Source organism: Thermobia domestica, chromosome 10, assembly GCF_964235325.1.
Source record: "Thermobia domestica chromosome 10, izTheDome1.hap1.1, whole genome shotgun sequence".
Taxonomy (NCBI): domain Eukaryota; kingdom Metazoa; phylum Arthropoda; class Insecta; order Zygentoma; family Lepismatidae; genus Thermobia; species Thermobia domestica.
This window is the reverse complement of record NC_137463.1, coordinates 218,755,044-218,776,556: the sequence shown is the minus strand read 5'-3', so window position 1 is coordinate 218,776,556 and position 21,513 is coordinate 218,755,044. Positions and strand designations below refer to the sequence as shown.

At 35.7% G+C, this 21,513-nt stretch overlaps 1 protein-coding gene across 2 annotated transcripts in view; it reads right to left on the bottom strand.

Annotated features, from left to right (window-relative positions):
* Positions 1-3,577: 3,577 nt before the first annotated feature.
* The window catches only part of LOC145662994 (fatty-acid amide hydrolase 2-like), a 93,502-nt gene continuing 75,566 nt past the window's right edge, over positions 3,578-21,513 (bottom strand). The window contains exons 9-11 of one of the 2 annotated variants that reach the window (XM_081729102.1): positions 15,096-15,263; positions 9,132-9,314; positions 3,578-3,864 (exon numbers count right to left, since the gene is read on the bottom strand). In XM_081729102.1, coding sequence (XP_081585228.1) covers positions 3,754-3,864; positions 9,132-9,314; positions 15,096-15,263 — 462 coding nt within the window. In that variant the 3' untranslated portion in view covers positions 3,578-3,753. The remainder of the gene's footprint in view (positions 3,865-9,131; positions 9,315-15,095; positions 15,264-21,513) is intronic. The other variant, XM_081729103.1, reaches the window with a different exon arrangement.

Sequence of the window (21,513 nt, the reverse complement as noted above, 5' to 3'; positions counted from 1 at the left end):
TTTTATAAAAAAATTAAATTTAAAATTTCGTGCGGATATTTTAAGTTTAAAATTTGGTGCGAATATTTTAAGTTTAAAACTTGGTGCGGATATTTTAAGTTTAAAGGTTGGTGCGGACATTTTAAGTTTAAAATTAGGTGCAGATATTTTAAATTTAAAGTTTGGTGCAGATATATTGTTTGACATTTTTCGCTGATACTTTAAGTTTAAAATTTGGTGCGGATATTTTGTTTAAACTATGATGCGGATTATTTTAAGTTTAAAATTTGAGGCCGATTTTTTAAATTTAAAATTTGGTGCGGATATTTTAAGTTTAAAATTTGAATGATACGGCCTCTGGAGTATGAACATTGTATTTACATTGGAACGGACGAACAAACATCCGAAAACTACTTTTTCGGCATGTAGAAGCCATGAAACATGTAAATCCATTGACAGCTCAATATATATTTTACAATCACTGTACTTTCTTCTCTCCTATCGTCGCTCGAAAGTTAAAAAAAATAGATCAACATGGCCCAAGAATATCTTTGCGCCTACTTAATTATTTATGTAGAAAACGCATTAATAATGATTGCGCACACATTCAGCCACAAATAATTCAGCCAAGTGCTATAATTCTTCCTGAATTAGAAGAAATGTTTAACTTAAATCATGGGAAGATTGAATAAATATTAGAAAACAAAGTCGAGATGAGTGAAAATACTAGACTTAGTACAATAGGGCAAAGAACTTATTATTAAGTATTCTGCTTATTGGCAGGTTGTGGGCAATGTTACCAGAGAGTTGACACAAAAAGTAGCTAAATGGGAGATGAAATTACTCCAATTTTAGGTGAAAAGTCGCTAAAAATAATTATTCAGTCTCTCTTTGTCTATATCTAGATCTATTTATATAAATATCTATTAGATCTGCGATCAGTTTCAAGACATAATCTTTGCTACAAAAACATAGAAAATTGTCTGTTTGGTTTAATTTATGTTTTATTTGTTGCTTCCTTTGGTTACATTTCGCTTGATTATATTTTGTGCTACAAACAATGGCTTAATTTTAATTTGGTTACGTTTTGAGAGTTTACCCAAACTCCCCCTTATTTTCAATCTGTAGCCAAATTCTGCAGAATTCGTAAAGAAACGACCCGACTAGAAAATAATACAACTTTAAAATAAAGAATAATGTATAGAAGTTTAAACTTTAATTTTGTTCATCGAATTTAGCCTTGGTAAAAAATGAATGTGTTAAATAACAAGTATTTGAAATAGTAAAATCATGAAAATCAGAAGATACTTATTTTCGAAAATTTAATTTGATCTTAGCTCATATTCTTGTTGTTTATTTAATTAATGCACTTCTAAATGTAATTGCAAGGCGAATTTATGCTGAAAAAGTAAACAACAATTGTCAAGGAAACAGAGAGAAATCGTCCAAAAATTGTACTTTATGGGTGCCGGGTCATTTAATTAAAAGAATTATGAAGTAATATTCGAAATTAAATGATCCGGGGACCAACAAACCCTCACAACAAGTGAAAATTTCACCGTTGTCGGCCAAGATAGCTAACAGCAGGAATACGCTTCCTCGTTACTCACTCAAAAACGTAGATAAAACACATGCAAGAAAAGTTACAGCTAATGATATGTGACTATTACCCAGGTGGATGATCGAAAACAACCAAATTGAAATCACAATATTTATTAGACTGAGAGCCTCAATATTTCAGTATACAATTTAAAGTATTTTACACTGCGAAAATATTTAGCTAAATATGTCCAAAATATTCGTCCACTGTTCCGATAAACTGTGATACTTATGATAGTTCTTCTGCCATGTAGCACGTGTTTTCCTATTCTTCTTTCTTGACTAGGAGCTCACTACTTGCTCCTCTGCCGTCGGATTCCCAGTTCCTGCCTGCTCCAGCCACCGTCGAGTTCGAAGTGAACGAGTCTCTCCCGCTGCTTGCCGAGTATAGCCGCCAAATAACCGCTTCTTAGGCTCGCCGACTGGACAGCAGTGTTGCCAACCTTTGGGGTGACATCATCTGCAGAGTTCTGTGGAAGGGAACTACAACTAAATGGTAAGCCTTGAGGGAAGTGACATCAGTACATGATTAAATTTTTATTCCTACAAGATTAAGAAGAAAACACGCCTAAATAATGACTTTTGCATACAAGAATCTGTACATTACGTAAGTTTTCTTCCCTCAGATTTCAGTGATAAAGGGTTAATTTTTACATATGTTTTCCCTTAAGTATGGCTCCCAGGAGTTCCGGTTTAGCTGGAACAGTCCCGGATTTTCATCATGCCTCCAATTCCCGAAAAAAATATTTAAAACTACAAATGTCCCAGTTACTCTCTAAAACAAGTTAAATAATTCGTTTAATAAGTACGCTTTTATTAGCTATCTTTGGTGAATGTTGACCTAAATTAATTATGATATTTCAGGAAAAAAGCAAGTGCATAAGTATAACTATACTGTACATTTTCAGGTGCCTCGGTTTTCAGCTTAAATTTTCATAGGGTGTCCCAGTATTTAATTTGAAAATCTAGATCTGCTCAAGATTCGCCAGTGATTGAATGGTAGGCTCAGGATCGCATTCAATGGCACACTCAGGCTCTCAAACTAGACTACCAATAGCGGGGGAAGCGGTACTTCGTACAACTGCCCGTACCGTGCAACAAAGGATGTTCTGGCAATTCACATGAGTGTATTTATCAAGGTATAAGATTTGCTGTTAGTGGGGAGGGGAAATGTCTTTTGACATTGTATGACGGTCGTTTTGTTACTGGGCATTATAATGCTTCATAGAGAAAACCTATGGACACGATATTACCCATCCCAAACACATGCCTAGGATCGAACCAGGTACTCCTTGCATCAACCTGAGCGCTCTACCACTGAACAATCGTGTCTCTTCAACCATTTAACGTAGTGCACTGCTAGTAAGACGGCAGACTTCGTTGACTTGCAACTCTTTCGTCGTATGGTATAGAGGGCAGGAAAACAGTTTTTTCAAATGACACCATAACTTAGGTCTGCCATACACTATGAGATAAATCCTAGAAAATATCCTACGATTTTTCCTAGAGTCAAAATCTCAACGTGTATGGCATCAGATCGCATGCCATTTCCTATGTTCTGACGATACTATGAGTTTTCTCTTGTTTAGAGCACTCTTTATTTTGGAAAGAAAATTCGTAAGATTTCGATTTAAGCGACATCAGATGAGAGAAAATGAAAACAAATTTGTTGTCTTTCCGCCAGCCGCCATAATTAATAGTGTTGTTAATACTATTCCCACACTACCAATTGCTTGCTCACCTGTAGGCCCTTTTGTTTTACCGCAATAACTATGGATCAACATCTCGCAACATCATTCGTTAGACAGGAAAACTCTTCACGTGTATGGTACAAAAAGTTAGGATTTCCTGCGAGATATGTCGTAACATTTTTCCGAAGATAAATCCTCAGATATTTCCTAGGCCTTATTTCATAGTGTATAGCTAGCCTTAAGTACATTTAAATAAATTTAGCGAAAACATCAATGTCAACATCTCGATATATACATAGAAAAAATAATTACAAGCAACAACTTCGTCACTTTATTTATGCTTGCCTAGGAACTCAAATAACAGAATCTAGATACATGAAATAAATATGCGTAAACGAAACAATACTGATAGCTAATAAAAATGACATATTCCTCAGACGTGCTTTAATAAGTTAGTTCATACACTACAATGTTGTCTCTTTTTTCAGAGGAATTCTTCACGGCGTTGCTGTGGAGGGACCCATCCACCGAATGCTTTCTCAATTTCTGAAGCGACTGCTAATGTCAAATGATCCATATACCCATTTCCAACAACCTGCAAAGAGATTAATAAAAGCAGAGAAATTCAGTATATACCAGAAAAGCAATTTTACGAAACGTACTGTAAATCATGTTTGGCTTCCCTCTCTTACCACATATTATTTATTTATTTATTTATGTTTCATTCTGTTTGTTAAATTTGTTTAACTAACATCAATACACAGAGCTGAATTCGAAAATGCACTTAATACAAATATGAAATTATGAATTACTCACATTGAAAGATCACGTTAATGTAATAAATGGGACATTCAGAGCACAAGGGAATTAAATCCAATTAAGAAACTGGTAAGAAAAAGAAAGAATGTGTGGTGCGCTTAAGTACATTGACAAGTTAATACTGTTTCTTACATTATAAGGGTTATTTACAATACATGGACATGAATCTTTTAATGTTTGAAAAGAGTTTCGGATAGAGATCTTAAAAATGAAATATGCCCAAAATGACCTAAAATGGACTTGACTTCTTTGTGCACTGAACAAGCTAAATACATGCTTTTATTAGGCCAACAAATATTTTTATGAAAAATGTATATAACTATTTACTCGATTGCAGCTAAGCTAAAACAAGGAAAATCTTGTTCACGTCATAAATATACATATGTCTTTATTCCAAACAGAACCACATCGGTTTTTAAGAATTCAAGTGAATTTTATTTATATAAATTTCTCTTAACCAGGGGCGGATCCAAGGGGGGCGATCGGGGCGATTGTTTCCCCCCCCCAGAAGAGGAAACTTTCTTATTTTATATATATAAATAAAACCCATTCCAAAGTTTGGAGCCCTTAAAAGTAGCAGTATGACAACCCTCCCCCCCCAGAAGTCGGTCCTGGATCTGCCCCTGGTCATAACCGTACTCGGAATCCACGATTTTCGATCTGCTTGACCTTGACTGATCAGCGATGTTCTTGCAACCCAACACTGGTTAATGTGGTAAGGTCAACTGTCCTTTGCAAATGCGTTGTGCGCCTCTTGTTCACTCGAACAGAGGAAAAAGAAAATGTGTCACGATCACAACATGGAAGAGGCTCGAATGGATATATACGGCACAAAGCCTGGTTACATTATTAACTGTTTCTAGCTTGCCCTGTGCCTCTGCTTGACTGGGCCAGGGCGTCTTAAACAATAAGTGGAGGAACTATTGTAGTACTATGTTTCCTCTGCACAGCGGCGCTAGCTCCGTTTAGTCTGAACTTTTTCTCGGAACAACAACAATGTCCAATGTAAAGAACGCTAATAGCATAATACACATGAAAAATATTTGAACAAACACTAATCAAGAAACAGTGTTCGAATTAATCTTCCGAGTGATGGGAGATGTGTGTGTATTTTCGGTATATATAAGAGGGAAATGCTCATCCCTGCCAGGTATTAAATATTATTTCTGTGATACGAGCCGGTTATAGAATTTTACAAGAGGATGATTTTCCCGTCATCCCCCGTTAATTTGAACACTGTCATTAAACAGAAAATTCAACTTAAAGATTTTTTTTTTTTTTTAAAGGAGCAAAAACATGCGTTAAAATAGTAAATTTACCTTTAATGGGAAGCTACTTTCATTAATTTCCTCGCGCTTTGTGCACTGGATTTTGACCTCAATTCCTTTGAAATCTGCTTGGCATGAAAAATGAAACGGCACTTTATGTAGTGAAAAACCAGTTTAGGCAAATACAGGAGCACATGGTCTTCGGAACATCCTAAATTTCTGTTTGCTGGGAGTTCGTACAACATGTCTATACAGTCTGAAAATATATTCCCCCATAGTGCGTTCTCTTTTTGTATTTTATTTTCTACTGCCAAATCAACCTGTTTTATGGTATTGAAAAAGGCAAGAGAAGGGTACTTCAGATATTTTTGTTCATTGCCGCCAAAGTCTCGCAATTTGGACAGAAGTTTCACGTGTTGCTCTCGTTTCATTTGCTCTCGTTGTATTTCCACTGACAGATCAAGAGGATTTAACTCATCCTCTAAATCTGTCAACGTGATAGTGTCTTTTATTTTGCTCTCCACACTCTCCTTGATGGTCTTACTTTTAGTGACTTCTGCTCGAGCCAGAGATCGCATTTGTTTTGTAAAGGAAGTGAGTCTTTCGTCAACTTCATCTACACAGTTGGCTGCAGAGGAAAGCACACCTTTAACTGGCACGTATATTGACTGAAGTAAATGTAACTGAAGGAAGTCGATAGAAGTAGGATGATCATCACTGCTTAAACCTCGGATAAGTCCAAAGTGCCTTTCCGCAGGATCTTGATTCAGTTTTGCGGTTAAGATGTATTTGTATCCTGCTTCCCAGAGAGATTCTGACAAGTCGAGAGTGCTTTTGATTGTCACACGAAGTGACTCCAAAGTCTGTTTCGATCCAAATGTGTTTTCATTACTTTCCAGAATTTCACAAAAAGACTTTAAAATTAAATGTTTCCTGTCGTTTCTCTGAATTCACTCTACTGGCAATTTTGCATTCATTGCATCGAACAGGTTGTTCAAGTCGCGCGTAAATAGTTGTGTCCCTTCGCTACCTTCAAACCCGTAAACACCAAGTTCTCGATAAAATTCTAAGCCCGTGGCAACCGAATTACTGAGGAGCTGCACGGCTAACTTCACTCTCATTTTTTGAAAAGCTCGCGGGTTGATGTGAGACGAAGTTAAATGAGGCGTTACTCTTTTACTGCTGGACTTTGTTTCTATGTCATAAAGCTTCTCATAGTACATATATTCTATATCATGTCCGTCGTAAGTGGCTTTATTTATTTTGGGCAAATGATATAAGTCTGGTTAACCCTGATTAAACCCAGTTAAACCTGGTTAAAGTCAACCAAGGAAAATGAAGGATAAATCGAAAATGGAATTTAGAACGACAAAGAAGAATGGACAGTAATGTGAAAGAAAAGACAGAAAAAAAATTTGTGCAATAGACTATAGGTAGGCAGCGTAGAAAATAACTAAGGGGGGGGGGGATTAAGCATATTTTGCTAGGTACATTCAAAAACAATATTGGCAAAATGGAAAGAGCACTTAGGAAACTGATATGAAGAAGGAATATATGGACAGAAGGGCATAAAGACATAATACAGAAGGCTGAATAATGAACTGAGAAGAGAGAATGACAGAACCAGAGAGGAGTACATGGAAGAGATATATGAAGAAATAATGAAACTTCAACAGCGCGGCAAATATCATCTGATGTATCAGAAACCGCAGGAATTGGGAGGAAGGTGCGCGGTCCCGAGTTTCATTTCCGATGGAAACACTCGATCGAAAAGATGTAAAAATCCTTTTCAGGTCAGCCATCCTGCGTTTGGCTCCATCGTCGGACTTCACCTGGCTGATATCCTGAGAACATCTCTATAATCCTGTGTAAGGTTTTTACTCATTCACACCAGTCAAATACTAGGATAGTACCTAACATAAAGACCCAATTCGTTTCCTTCCTTCCCCACTCTCCCGGGTAGTATAATCGCCGAGGAGGTATCTTTCATACGTGACATCTTCTTGGGCCATAGCATACATGCTGGTAATGCCCAGAAACATTATTCCTGGGCTCCGGGAATTGGAAACGCTAAGGAATTGGGAGCGAAAGTTAACAATAGTGTATGTACGTTTGGAATCGTAGATCAACAAGGTCATGTAGTCACTGATTATCAAAGAACTTGTAGGATATGGGAGAAATACTTAAAAGATCTATATGATTAGAAGAACCGCTCAAGAGATATTGCGATCTAAGCAGAGAAAAACAAGTGAACAAAAAATTAGAACCCTAAAAGTATTGAAAAGTAAAGTAGCACAAGCCATCAAACACCCGTGAAGGAGGAAGGCCACATGACACAACAACAGATTTTCTCAAAGGATTAGGAGACAATACAGTGAAACTTATTTACCAACAAGATGTACCTGAGTAGAGAATAGCCAAATGTTACGATGGTTGCATTATCTAAGAAAATGCAATCAAAAAGTGCATGATCATAGAAGCATTAGTCTTATTTCCTGCACTGGGAATGTTATTGCATGCATATTGGAAGTAAGATAGGATACCTGTTGGAGGAAGATCAATTTGGATTTCGGAAAGGAAGAGGCACCAGAGATGCTACTAGGTTCATAAGAATAATATCACAACGTGTTCTTGATGCAAAAAAGTAGTTGTGCTTGTGCTTCATCTATTGGCGAAAGCTTTTGACCTGGACAGTAGGACCAAACTTCTGAATATACTTAAAGAAATCGGGGTAAACTGGAAACATCGTTAATTTATTCGCAACCTGTACACAGAACAAAGAATGAAGTTGCGTCTGAATCAAGGAGAAATCAATGGTGTGGAGATTGGGAGAGAATTCAGCCAAGGATATTGTATATCACCTCAATTATTCAACGTTTACGGTGAATGCTTACTGAAGCAAACGCTGATGAAAGTAGAAGATTTCAAGATTGGAGGGCAGACCATTAACAAAGTGAGATAGGCAATTGCAGCTACTTTAGCTAGAACTGAAAAAGGACTACAGAAGATGAGGGATAGAATGGTTGATACTGAGAAACAAGATGGAATCGGAATCAACATCGAAAACTTGAAAGTCATAAAAATATCCCGTGGAAATATGCCTTTATTAGACAGATCAGAGTAGAGGTCAATGATATCAAATGTCTGAGAAGACTTTTGATGACAGATACTATACTAGGTCAGGAATTGCCACAGCCAAAAAGTCATTCAACATAAAAAAGAACTCCTAACTAGCAGGCTTAACAGTGGACTAAGGAAAAAGCTGGTCAAATGCTATGTAAGGAGTATTGAGTGTATGGTTCGAAGACTTGAAGACTACGGAAGTTACAGTAGAAATATTCAGAGAGATTCGAAGTGTGGTGTTGGAGGAAGATTAAGAAGAGAAAATGGACGGAAAGAGTAACAACCGGAGATGTTGTAAAACGGACAGGAGAGAAGAGGTGATTTTAATCAATATCCTTCGTAGGAAGATGGAGAGAAATATGAAAGAAAATGGAGGACTAGAAGGAAGAACACAATTAATCGATTATTTCAAAAGTACTGGGAGTTTAAAACAAGAGGAAGCTGAAGATCAAGAAACGTTGAAGAAACTTTTTTTTAAAAAAGTTCTATTAGTTCCAGAATCTGCCAACAGGCGTAATACTTACTACTACTACTACTACTACTACTACTACTACTACTACTACTACTACTACTACTACTACTACTACTAATAATAATAATAATAATAATAATAATAATAATAATAATAATAATAAAAGTATGAAATTCTTACCTGAATACCAATTGGTAAACCTTCCCTATTAAGTCCCATTGGGCAGTGAGTACATGGGAATCCAAGCACATTGAAAATAGCACAATATGCAAAATTAAACGGTTTCATCATCGGCTCGATATGGAATGGCGCAGCCGTTGGATGTGTTGGGTATAAGAAAACTCCATCATCACCCAAGAGACTCTATAATAATGAATAAATTAAATACATATATCCAGTATACATCACTCAGAAATGAATATAATGCATATCTCTATAAAAATATAGTCTATGGAAATTTAGATATTAGTTCAGATTTATAATTGAACTTAAGTGCTACTCTTGGGTTGACCAGCCCGCTTATAGTGATGTCAGAATAAAGGCATATTTCTCTTTGATGTAAAAATCTGCTTTATCCAGAAATGATCGTGTACATGAAAAGCTTCAAGTGCAATAGAATGACCAAGAATTGTAAGATTTTTTTTCTGAGTATCGATGATTCTCTCCTGAACGTAATCCTATCTTTGATTGATCGTATTTTAAAGTTTTGTTTTACCAAAATTTTCTTATTGTGAATATTGTTTCATTATGAAATTTGGTCAAGATGTGCCAACCAAAATTGACAAACTAAAGATTAAGTAATAAATAGGACAACAACATTATGTACCTAAAAGTCGTTGAGACTCATGTATGAAAGTGGTACAGCAGCAAAGCTACGAAACCTTAACTTCGCTAAATTTTTAATAATAATATATCTTCTTATTGGATTACTTCTACTTTTAGCACAGTCAATAAACGAATTAAGGAACTTTTATAGAGGTATGTCTTGTAGCCCTACTTAAGAAGAAAATTATCATACAAGCATTATATGTTTCAGTACACTCTCATATAAACATATCCTCCAGAAATAGGGCCTACTTATTTTCTCCACAGATCGGGATTTCCCCTGGCAGTTCGAACACTAACTACAGTATGTCGATATTACCCTACATTACCCTACATTATAACTAGTGTTTTGCTGTATACTGAATCAGCTACATAGCTGAGTAGTTTAAATTTCTGTCACTTCTCACTAACGGACAAATAACCATGTCCCATCGGTGTCCGCCCTTTGAGAAGTTTCACTGTAACAATTATTTTATAATATACAGTGCAAATATGTTTTCCTCAAAATTGAGTACAGAAAATGAGTTGCGTATTATTATTATTATTATTATTATTATTATTATTATTATTATTATTATTACTATTAAATATTCTGCTTTTTGGCAGGTCCCGGAACCAATGTGTGTTTCTTTCTATCTTTTCTTTAATTTTATTTTAGGTTTATGCCTGGAAATGTTTCTTCCATGTTTATCGATCTTCAGCTTCCTCTTTTAACTCCCAATATTTTCTTCTATTTTTCAAATTATCTATCAGTTGTGTTCTTCTTCTTCTTACTCCTCGCTTTGCTTCCATCTTTTCTTCTATGGCGGTATAAAGAAGACAATTTCTTCGCAAGATGTGTCCAATTCAATTGGCCTTCCTACGGAAGATGCTGGCTAAAAGTGTTCTCTTCTCTCTTATCCTTTTTAAAACACCTTCGTTTGTTACTATCTCTGTAAATTTTATCTTCTTCATCTTCCTCCAACATCACATTTCGAAGCTCTCTAAATATTTCTTCCCTAACTTTCATAATATTGAAGTTTCTCAACCATACCAGTCCAATGCTCCACATATAGCACTTGACCAACTTGTTCCTTAATACCATATTAAGCTTGCTAGTTATAAGTGATCTTTTCTTGTTAAATGCTTCTTTGGCTATGAAAATTCTTATCCTGATTTCTGTGGTAAAGTAAGTGTCTCTCTTCAAATTGTTTCACAGATACTTGAAAACCATATTCACAAGAAATTAAATGTCAACTAAAAGCAGGGAATTCGTGTTATTATTCAGTTCAAAATCCCTTGTCGTCACGAATTCTGTCGAGGAATTTGAAGCTTAAAATATATAAAACGATAATCATGACTCTTGTTCTGTATGGCTGGGAAACATGGTCACTTACTCGGAATGAAGAACATAGACTGAGAGTATTTGAGAACAAGATCCTGAGACGAATATTCGGACCCAAGAGAAAAGGAAATGGGCGGAAACTTCATAACGAGGAAGTACATAATTTATACGGTTTACCAAACATTGTTAGGGTTATCAGGTCTAGGAGGCTCAGGTGGGCAGGTCATGTAGACAGGATGGAAGAAAGTAGGACGCTTTCAAAGTGTTAGCTGGAAGACCAACTGGATAAGGGCCATTAGGAAGACCTAGGAGCAGATGGGAGGACAATATTAAAATGGATCTCGCAAAAATACGAATACAAAGTAGAAACTGGATCCAGTTGGGTAAGGATAAGTCAGTGGAGACCTTTCGTGAATGCGGCATTGAACGTCTGGGTTCCATAGACCATAGAGTTAGTTACTTAGTTAGGTTCTTGAAATTATTGCCTTTTCAAATTCTTTCAGGGTGTCTACTATTTAAGACAAATAAAATTCCCTGACTTTTCCAGGTTTTCCAGGCAAAAACAGAATTTTTTTTCAGACTATATTTTAGTGACGTTAAGTAACCACTATTCTTTAATCACTTGTAGGTTTATAATATCTGTTCTCTTAATTGTGACAGCTGTTACCTAGGTATAAAAATATGAATAACCCTAAAATAAGCTCCAATATATAAATTCGGAATATTGTATTATTCTGAACTGAATTGAACGAACTGAAATTCAAGGATACTTTCCTATCTTCCTTCAAAATTGCTATAGTCACTTCCTTTACCAATAATATTTCATGTTGCATTCCAAAGTCAATATTGTTCGGTACAAGCGATCCATTGCGGCTTAATTAAAAAAAAAAGTTATTACAGAATTTCAAATTTTTAAAAGATATACAAATAAGGTGCCAGGGAACCTCATCCAATTCAATTATTTTCAATATGATTGTGTTCTGATTCGTCTCTTTCCCTAGATAATTTCCATTGTTTTCTTTATTTATATGGAGTCTGTATGTTATATCGGAATTTCTTGTTTGCATGGATATAAGAAATGTTAGAAATATTTGTTTAAATGTTTCGTTTGTGGATATGAATCGACATTGTTCTCACTGTCAGTAACGTAAAGGTCTCAGTTCTATGTTGAACTACAGAATTCCCTTCCCGTCTAGAAAAATACTTTTTTCAACAGAGTTGGTAATTTTCGTGTTTTTGAACAAATTGTTTTTTTTCTTCTTCTAATTACTTTATTTTAAAATAACATTGAACATGAACATTGAAAATGTGTTTGTCATTAACCTTCTTTGCTGTAGAAACCTTCCAAAATTTTGAACATATAAAGAAAACGGAGATATTTTCAAAAAAAAAAAAAAAAAGTCAGATTAAAAGAGACGTGTCATTTATTTTGCTCACACCTTCATAATGTGTGAAGCCAATGAAACATTGCCAAAAGTATAACAAAGTTATTATTACTACGTAGGTATATACTAGAGTTGCCAAAGTTGTATCCACATTATAGTTACTTTTCGAAATTAGAGTGAATGGCGGTAGGAATGTATCGTAGTATGATGATCGCTTCACAGATGGCATTAATTAAAAGAATGCTGTGGTGCTAAATAGATGAAATCATCGTGCGATCCAGGTGTCAGTATAGAAAGAGAAACAATGGCGAAAGCACGATTGTCCTTCGAACAGCACAAAAACATTTATAAGAGGTAGTGGAAATTTGAGAATATTGTTCGAGTACATAGAAGTGTGCTACTGAACTATTGTTTGTATTTGCGAGATATTCGAAAGTTATTGCACAGTATATGATGTATAGTAGCGTCTCGTACAGCAATACAATAAATCCAGCTTCCTCGGCATTGGTATTGGACTGTTTCAGTAGACAAATTCCAATGTCAAGTTCAGCATTTCCAGTAGCAATTTTACGGTCCCGGGTTTGATTCCCAGTTTGGTCCCGGGTTTGGAAGACCACTGAAATTTGAACTCATTATGGTGATTTGGGTTCCACTTTAAATTATAAGATCATGTCTCTTAGAGCCTTTGTGCTGGAAGCGATAAGAAATTCCAATCCAACTAACCAATCACTAAATGTGAACGCAATACGGTGATTTGGGTTCAACCTTGAACTGTAGATTCAAGTCTGATAAAAATGATACCAAACTTCAATCCAACTAACCAATCGCTAAATTTGAACGCATTGTAGTGATTTGGGTTCAACTTTAAACTATAGGTTGAAGTCTCATATAAACTTAGTGCTGAAAGAGATTCCAAACTTCAATCCAACTAACCAATCACTAAATTTGAACGCATTACGGTAATTAGGATTCAACCTTAAACTGTAGGTTCAAGTCTCATGTACCCGTAGTGCTGAAAGAGATACCAAACTCAATACAATTAACCAATCACTAAATTTGAACGCATTACGGTGATTTAGGTTCAACCGAATTGTAGGTCCCAGTCTCATATACCCTTAGTGCTGAAAGAGACACCAAACTCCAATCCAACTAACCGATCACTAGTAATTTTGGTAACTCAATAGTGCCTCAACAGCGTCTGAAAACTAATGGTTGATTAGCAGTTCAAGCATTCTTGTTGTTAAAACTAAAACGCGACTTCCATTCACTTTTAACCCTCGGACTAAGAACGGAGGGGGGGATACTTTGTGCCCATCACAGTATACGTTTGTAATTGCTCTTCTAATCGTTTCTTTAAAATCCTAAGAAAATATGTTGCTCAACATGTTAAGCTAAAGTGAATACCTTACGGTGATTCAAATTGAACATTAGTGTGTCTCAAAATTTACTATTTTAAGTTGAGGGACACAAAGTAACCCCTTCCCATTGGTAGGAGATGTGACTGACATTTAGTATTATCACTCCTAGATGGCAATGTAATAAATAGCTGTATCCTGCCTTTTCTGAATTTGGCTGTTAGTCTTATCACGTGTATTGTTCATTTTGAGAGTTTCACGTTAGTGTGTCTCAAAAATTCGCTATTTTAAGTTGTTCAAAAAAGTACCTCCCTCCCGTTAGTGTATCTCATAAATTCGCTATTTTAAGTTGTTCAAAAAAGTACCTCCCTCCCGTTATTGTGTCTCATAAATTCGCTATTTTAAGTTGTTCAAAAAAGTACCTCTCTCCCGTTAGTGCGTCTCATAAATTCGCTATTTTAAGTTGTTCAAAAAAGTACCTCCCTAACGTTAGTGTGTCTCATAAATTCGCTATTTTAAGTTGTTCAAAAAAGTACCTCCCTCCCGTTATTGTGTCTCATAAATTCGCTATTTTAAGTTGTTCAAAAAAGTACCTCTCTCCCGTTAGTGCGTCTCATAAATTCGCTATTTTAAGTTGTTCAAAAAAGTACCTCCCTAACGTTAGTGTGTCTCATAAATTCGCTATTTTAAGTTGTTCAGAAATGTACCTCCCTCCCGTTATTGTGTCTCATAAATTCGCTATTTTAAGTTGTTCAAAAAAGTACCTCCCTCCCGTTAGTGTGTCTCATAAATTCGCTATTTTAAGTTGTTCAAAAAAGTACCTCCCCCCGTTACTGACATTTAGAAGTGTCACTCCTAGATGGCGGCATAATAAATAGTCTTAGTCTTATCCTGTGTACTGTTGGCTTTAGTCTCTGTAGATTTTTTGTGAAAATTTCTAATTTGTTTCTTTTGCCAGATATATTTACTCATAACAGATGGACACAATATGACCCCCAACTTGGTAGTCTGTGTTACAAAAAATACCCAGATAGTGCGAGGGTTAATGTGTGTACACTTTAGTATTAGAATTTTGGTACAAGTTTTCTCTTCCTGGAAGCGTGCATACATTTTTTTAATGCATATTCTACAGTTAGTGCTTTCGTTAGATCTTATTTTATTGTCTAATATAAGTAAGACCAAAGTTAGCGTAAACACTACACTGAATTACTAGCGGTATAATTATCTAGTTAATTATTAATTAAAATATACTTGCTTGTAAATGCTCAGAGAGGTTTGTGAATTGATTGAGAAGATGTGCATGCTGAGCGCCACCAACGTTAACACCCCAAGTCTCAACTAAAGCTGTAAGAATGCTTATTAACGTATGGTTGGATAAGAAAAATAGATATTTAATAAATTCCCAGAACGGATTTATTCTGCCCTGTAACGATAAAATAAAATAACAATATATAAGGTAGCAAGATAACGAAAGAAATCTAGAGTACGTATACTAAATTTGGAATAGAAGAGACTTACAAAACACATACATGCAGAAGGTACAAAATAAGAACACTTAGCTGAACTTTTATAACCTGTCCGTGTTGTTTGTGTGCGTAATTCTATACTAACTTTCAGTGGGTCATGTGTCCCCTTTCGGGTTTTTCTCTCTCTCATTAAATTCTACTTCGATCGTATCTCACTCCTCGTTCTTCCGTCGAAATATTGGAGAAGGTCTATGATATACGATCGGAAAAGTTCTAATTCTCTGTAGTTATTTTTAATGTGTTTTCTTGCTTGTCTATATTCCGAAGATGAGCTCTTTGTGTTTGAAAGCTAAGTAATTATGAATAATTATGTAGATGTATAGGTTATAACAAGCAAGTCCCAGTATAAGCATATGGAAATCAAAATAAAAGGTGCTTACTTGATGTCTGGAACACACATAAACTCTAAGAGCTAAAATTGTTAAGGTTTTCAAGCGCAGTTATGTGTATTTGGATCTGTAATCACCCGTATAGATAAATTTTTCATACTGGACATGTAAGCATATTTTTGTTAGCAATTTTTCATACTGTTCAAGAATTAAGCAGTTATAATGATTCGCAGCTCTGAAGCCTTATGTAAACCAGATTTTGAATAATAATTGTTCTCTGTAAGTTTTTAACATTATTAGTTATGTAATTTTTCATAAATTTTAATTAGTGACTTTCAGTGATTAAACCGATCTGGAAGTTCAGTACATTAATAGGAGTCAAGTTTATAACCTTTGGAAGAAAGTAGAAAATCAGTGTGTGGAATAAAGCAATTTGATTAGAAAATTTAAAATACTGTGTCCCTGGAAAGTCAGCACATAAGCAGAGACATTAAAATTATCTGCACATAATAAAACTTCAATAGTATAAGGTAAAGTATTAAAGTACAGTAGTTTTTCATGTATATATATATATAGTACACTCCCGATTATCCAAGGTCATTGATACCGAGCCTATCTTGGATAACGAAAACATCGGATAATACGGAGCTGAAATGTATTTTGAGGTTATTTTATAAGTAGACGTTTCTAAACAAGTAAATGAATTAAAAACATATTGCTATATTGCGAGCGGTGATAATAGGAGGGGTGTTAGGAAAGTTATGTCTAACTACTTCTATTTTCTCTTTTAGGAGAATGAAAGCAACCTAGCCATAAAGAACAAGCATATTTAGGAAGATGGACAAGATTTCAAGGGAAAATGTCAAGTGATGACCATTTCACCAGAGTCTCCACAAGTGAACAAGTTGAGCAAAACCCAGAAAACACTAATTTAGAACAGAAACATGTGATTCGGTTTTTTTTTTTTTTTTCGTAAGAGCGTCAATGTTAATGAAATTCATCAAAACTTGGTGGAAGTGTATGGTTATGATGCACTGTTGCATCGACAGGTAACAAGATGGATAAGCTCATTTAACTGTGGTAAAACGAACGTCGAAGATGAGCCTAGGAGTGGTCAGCCAAAACCAGAAACTTCACTTGAAGTCGTGGAAATTGTACAAAAATTGGTAATGTCCGATTTTAGAAATAGCGAAATAGCGGAGGAAGTAAGGATTGATATTCATAGTGTTTGGGATATTCTACACGAACACAAAGGCCTACTGGCTCACAAAGATCTGTTCCAGATGGGTTCCTCATAATTTGAACGTTTTTCAGAAGGAAACTTGGGTGCAAATGTGTCAGAAAATTTGGGTTTTATGGAAGGAGATTACTACTTCTACCAGCATGTAGTAACAGGGGCTGAAACATGGGCTCACTGGTATGACCCAGAATCTAAACAAGTGTCCATGCAGTGGAAGCATCAGAAGTCATCAACTCCAAAAAAATTCAGGGCAAGGAAATCGGCTGGCAAGGTTATGGTAACTGTTTTCTGGGACAGGGAAGGAATTCTTTTGCTTGAAGCTATACCAAAGGGACATACCATCACAAGAACTACTTAAAAAAAAAAAAAATGAAGATTTACGCAGAGCAGTTTTGAATAAACGACTCAGAATTGCAAATCGTCGAACTTTGCTTCCTCATGACAATGCGTCTGGACACATCCCATCTTGCGCAGGCTGTATCACAGAACAGGGAATGACTCAACTATTCCACCCAGCTTACAGTCCTGACCTAGCTTCAAGTGATTATAATCTGTTTCGTCATTTGAAAAAATCCTCAGTAGCCAGCGATTTTCAAGTGACAAGCAGGTAATAGGTGCTGTGATTCAGTTCTTTGACTCCAAGGAGAAATCTTTTTATGTTGAAGGCACTGAGTCACTTGGAACAAACTGGAGACGATGTGTAGAACTGGAAGATGATTACATTAAAAAATAATAACGGTTTTTCCCCCCAGCTCATTGCTTTTCTTGTTAACCCGCCATAGACATGACTTTCCCAACACCACTCGTACTTAGAAAGAAATATAGGCAAAAAGCTAGTACTCAGCGCGAAAAACCATAGCGCTTTCGGAAAACACTGTTTCCATCTTCAGCCTAGAAACAATTCGAAGAGGATTTAAAACATAGGGTAACATTTTTTATTACCTTCCAGATAGCGGAAATATATACTGAAAAGAGTGCTCCTAATTGCATTTATATCTCCTTTATCTAAATTGAATGGAGGCTTTTCTTTATGAATGTAATAGGTTTCTTTGATTTTTCATTCAGTTATTGCTTTTTTTTTTCTCTCTATCAGACATGAATTAGCAATGTTATGGTTATTGTCTTTATGATGCGCTGCCAATCCAGACAATTGTTGTAAGCTATGAGCGAATGTGCTCAGCTATTCTGGTACAAATATTCCTTTTTGCTTGACCTATATACATTTTTGTCGCATTGATACTTAATCCGATAAACACCACAACTTTGTTGAGAATCAGTAAAAAAATAGTTTAAAATTTGTTATGTATTTTTCTATAGATTTAGAAGAGACTTCTGAAACCTTGATGTTATATTTTTGTAGTATCTTCTTAATTTTTGCTGAAATACGTGGAACCAGAATCCTATTCGAATTGTTTTTAGGCTGAAGATTGAAACAGTGCTTTCCGAAAGCGCTATACTTTTTTGCAGTGAGTAGCTTTTTGCCTATATTTCTGTCTGAATTTAAAACATCTTTATAATCAATACTTCGAGTGTTAAATCTATAGGAGGGGGATTTTAAAGAAAAAATGAAATCTTTGAGTTTTACGTCGAGATATAGATATAGATATAGGTAGATAGATAGATAGATAAGAGCAAAACGTTATTATTAAATATTTTTTTTCGATGCAGTGGGATGTGGTGCTATTTCCGACTGGAGAACAGATCATAAATGGGAATACAACCTTTGGTATGGACAAACACTCAAGTAATATTATCATTTGTTAGTAACACTAATAGCAGCAGTCGTGGGTTTTTTCTTGGTTTTCCCTTTTCCTCTCACACTATCATTCTTTGGTAATTCTGTCTTCTTTAGTCTAAATCACATAATCGTGGAAAGTCAAGTTAAAGACTTCATTTCATCTTTACATGTGTTCAGCAGCAGCGCGAGGCCCCTTCCCAAAGTTTGCTTGGATTCTGTATTTGTATTAACATTTTCATTATTTTCTTTTTGATCATATCTGACTATATAACTTTCTCCCTCCCCTCAGCCTCCCGCTCAATATCCCAAAGTTATAAGAAATCAGTGCCATTGGTGTTCAGCCAATGCTGAGTCTGATCAGTTTCGAGTAACATCTTTAAGTCGTAGGAATCACTTCTCCGCCTTGCCATTCTTTGTCACGAGTTGAGTTGATTTTGAGTTTAACGTCCCGTTCACCAGCGAGGCTATATGAGACGTGGACCTACTGATTAACGTGGAATCCAAACCACATGAGCTCCCGCCGGGAATCGAACCCGGGTCTCCCGCGCTAAAGGCGAGTACGCTAACCGCTTAGCAACGGAGGAGTTTTCTTTGTCACGAAGTGTAGCAATGTTGAAAATTGGAACTTATTGGTACACCTGTTATTTTGTTAAGTAATATTGCAAAAAGGGAAAATTGAAAATTCCATGTCCTAGTTCATTAAACATTTCTTCTGCTATGTAGATGCTGAAGTCGTTTTGAATTCTATTGGAAGTTTCTACCAAAAATTTAGTTGCGTTCAACAAACAGTTTGCAAATTTCTAATCATATTTTGCAAGCTAGATAGTTCAGTGTAATTGCTTTTGTCCATTGACTCGCTATCCTCTTGATGTCTTCTAAGTTTCAATGCCTTCTTTGCTAACTTTAAAGAAAAGCTGTGTTTCTAATCAATCGGACGTTCTCTTTTCCTGTTCGTTTTACATTTTCATTATGTTTAACTGTGTCATTGTGATGTTATTAATCCATTTGTGTGTCAATCCTTCGTAATCGGATGTCTTTAACCCCTTGCGTTCCAGGTGTCATTTTTCTATGTGCGTGCTGTAATACCAGGTTTTCATTTATTGTTAGAAGACTTTCTAGACCGTTATATAGGGCATAGTTATTATGCATGCGTGAGGAGAGGATCCATATTACTGATATTTCTTTTTAAATGCATTGTGGAACATTTGGACTGAAAAAGGGAAATTTTGATGTTCTGAAGGGATTTGAAGGGATTATATGTTGCTTCGTGTTGGAAACACTGACTGGACATCAAAGACAAAGGGGCCATTCTATCTCAAACCAACCAAAGTAAAAGCATTTTAAAATTTCATGGTCTCAGATTTTGCTAATTTTTGTACATTGAAAGATATTTTTGAAAATAGTTATTTCCCAAAATAAAACTTTTTCAGCCCTCATAGGTAACTAGTAATTAATCACGCAATTAGCTTCAAGATCACGACTCAAACACAGCTGTTTTAGCGTTTTAGTGTTTATTTCAATAACTATAAGTGCTATGAAGCTAAAAATGTGCATCCTCATGTAATTTTACCTGTAGATTTCAAATCTGGAATCAAAACTAATGAATGTTGTATAGGTGTAGAGTTACAGCAGCATTTAGGTCCCAAGTTGAGGCCCCGGAATGAGCATGTGGTGAAAGTAGTACATGTGTGAAATTTTAGTACAAGGTGAAGAAATGCCTATATTTTGTTTCAACCAAATTTGGTTTTGGGTATTTGAACCTAAGGTCCCCCAAAAATCTGAATGTGTCTTTTGCCTCTTAACGAGCTCCTGAAATAATGATATAGGCTATTTGATACTTTATAACTTTTATTACAACTATTCCACACAGTAGCCTACAATCATGGGGACCCGAAGAGGGACAGGGCTCCGTGGCTCACGAAAATGTATATGTAATATAGCAAACCACATATATTAACTACCAGACATGATATAGGAAGCCATGGAATAGTACCCCCTAGAAAATTTTCTTTGGGTACCCCTGCCTGCAGTTATAGCAAAAAATAACAGTTGCCTTATCTACTAAAATCAGTATTGTACAATGTATCAATATTTACTGAAATTCTTGAACAAATCGTTAATTTTATTAACAGTCTCATGTGACACACTATGTGATTTTCCATAGTGTCAATAAGAATGTGACCAGCTAGCATCCATACCGGTACGATATCGTCGGTTCCAGGCCAGTGAAAAGTAGAATCGGTCCCTGCAGGGTGTAAGAACTTTGTGTTGTAGTCCCGATATTCCTCAGAATATTCCAGCACCATCCCAATCCACCATTTGCAGCGATAGACACACGCTATAAATTTTCCTGGATCCAAGACTTTTACTTTTGATGTCTTCTGTTTGTGTTTTTCTATCTACCCAAACTCTATGTAGGTGTTCCATTGATGTAGAGGAAATTAATCCAGTTTCTAAACTTATTTCATTATCAGGAATGAGCATGATTATTTCTTGTTCCAGGTATTATTTTCGCACTGATAAACCTATTTTATTGAGTCGTGCGATGCTGCTGAACATCTACATTTGATACAAAAAAAATATCTAATGGATGTGATATTGTCCACAGCCCCTTTATGAAATTGCTGTGCATTTAATATTTAGTTCGCAGTTGTACTCTGTAAACTCGCACGAGTAACTAATCGCTTTGTCGTTCCATATATGCGATCGCAAACATTTTTACCATGTGAAGTGGCAAAGAAATGCCACTCACATGTAAGACCAAAATCTGATTTGTTCATACAAATGTTCTTGAAACATTTACAATTTTTATATTGAGCCCCAGAGCCATCACTGAAATA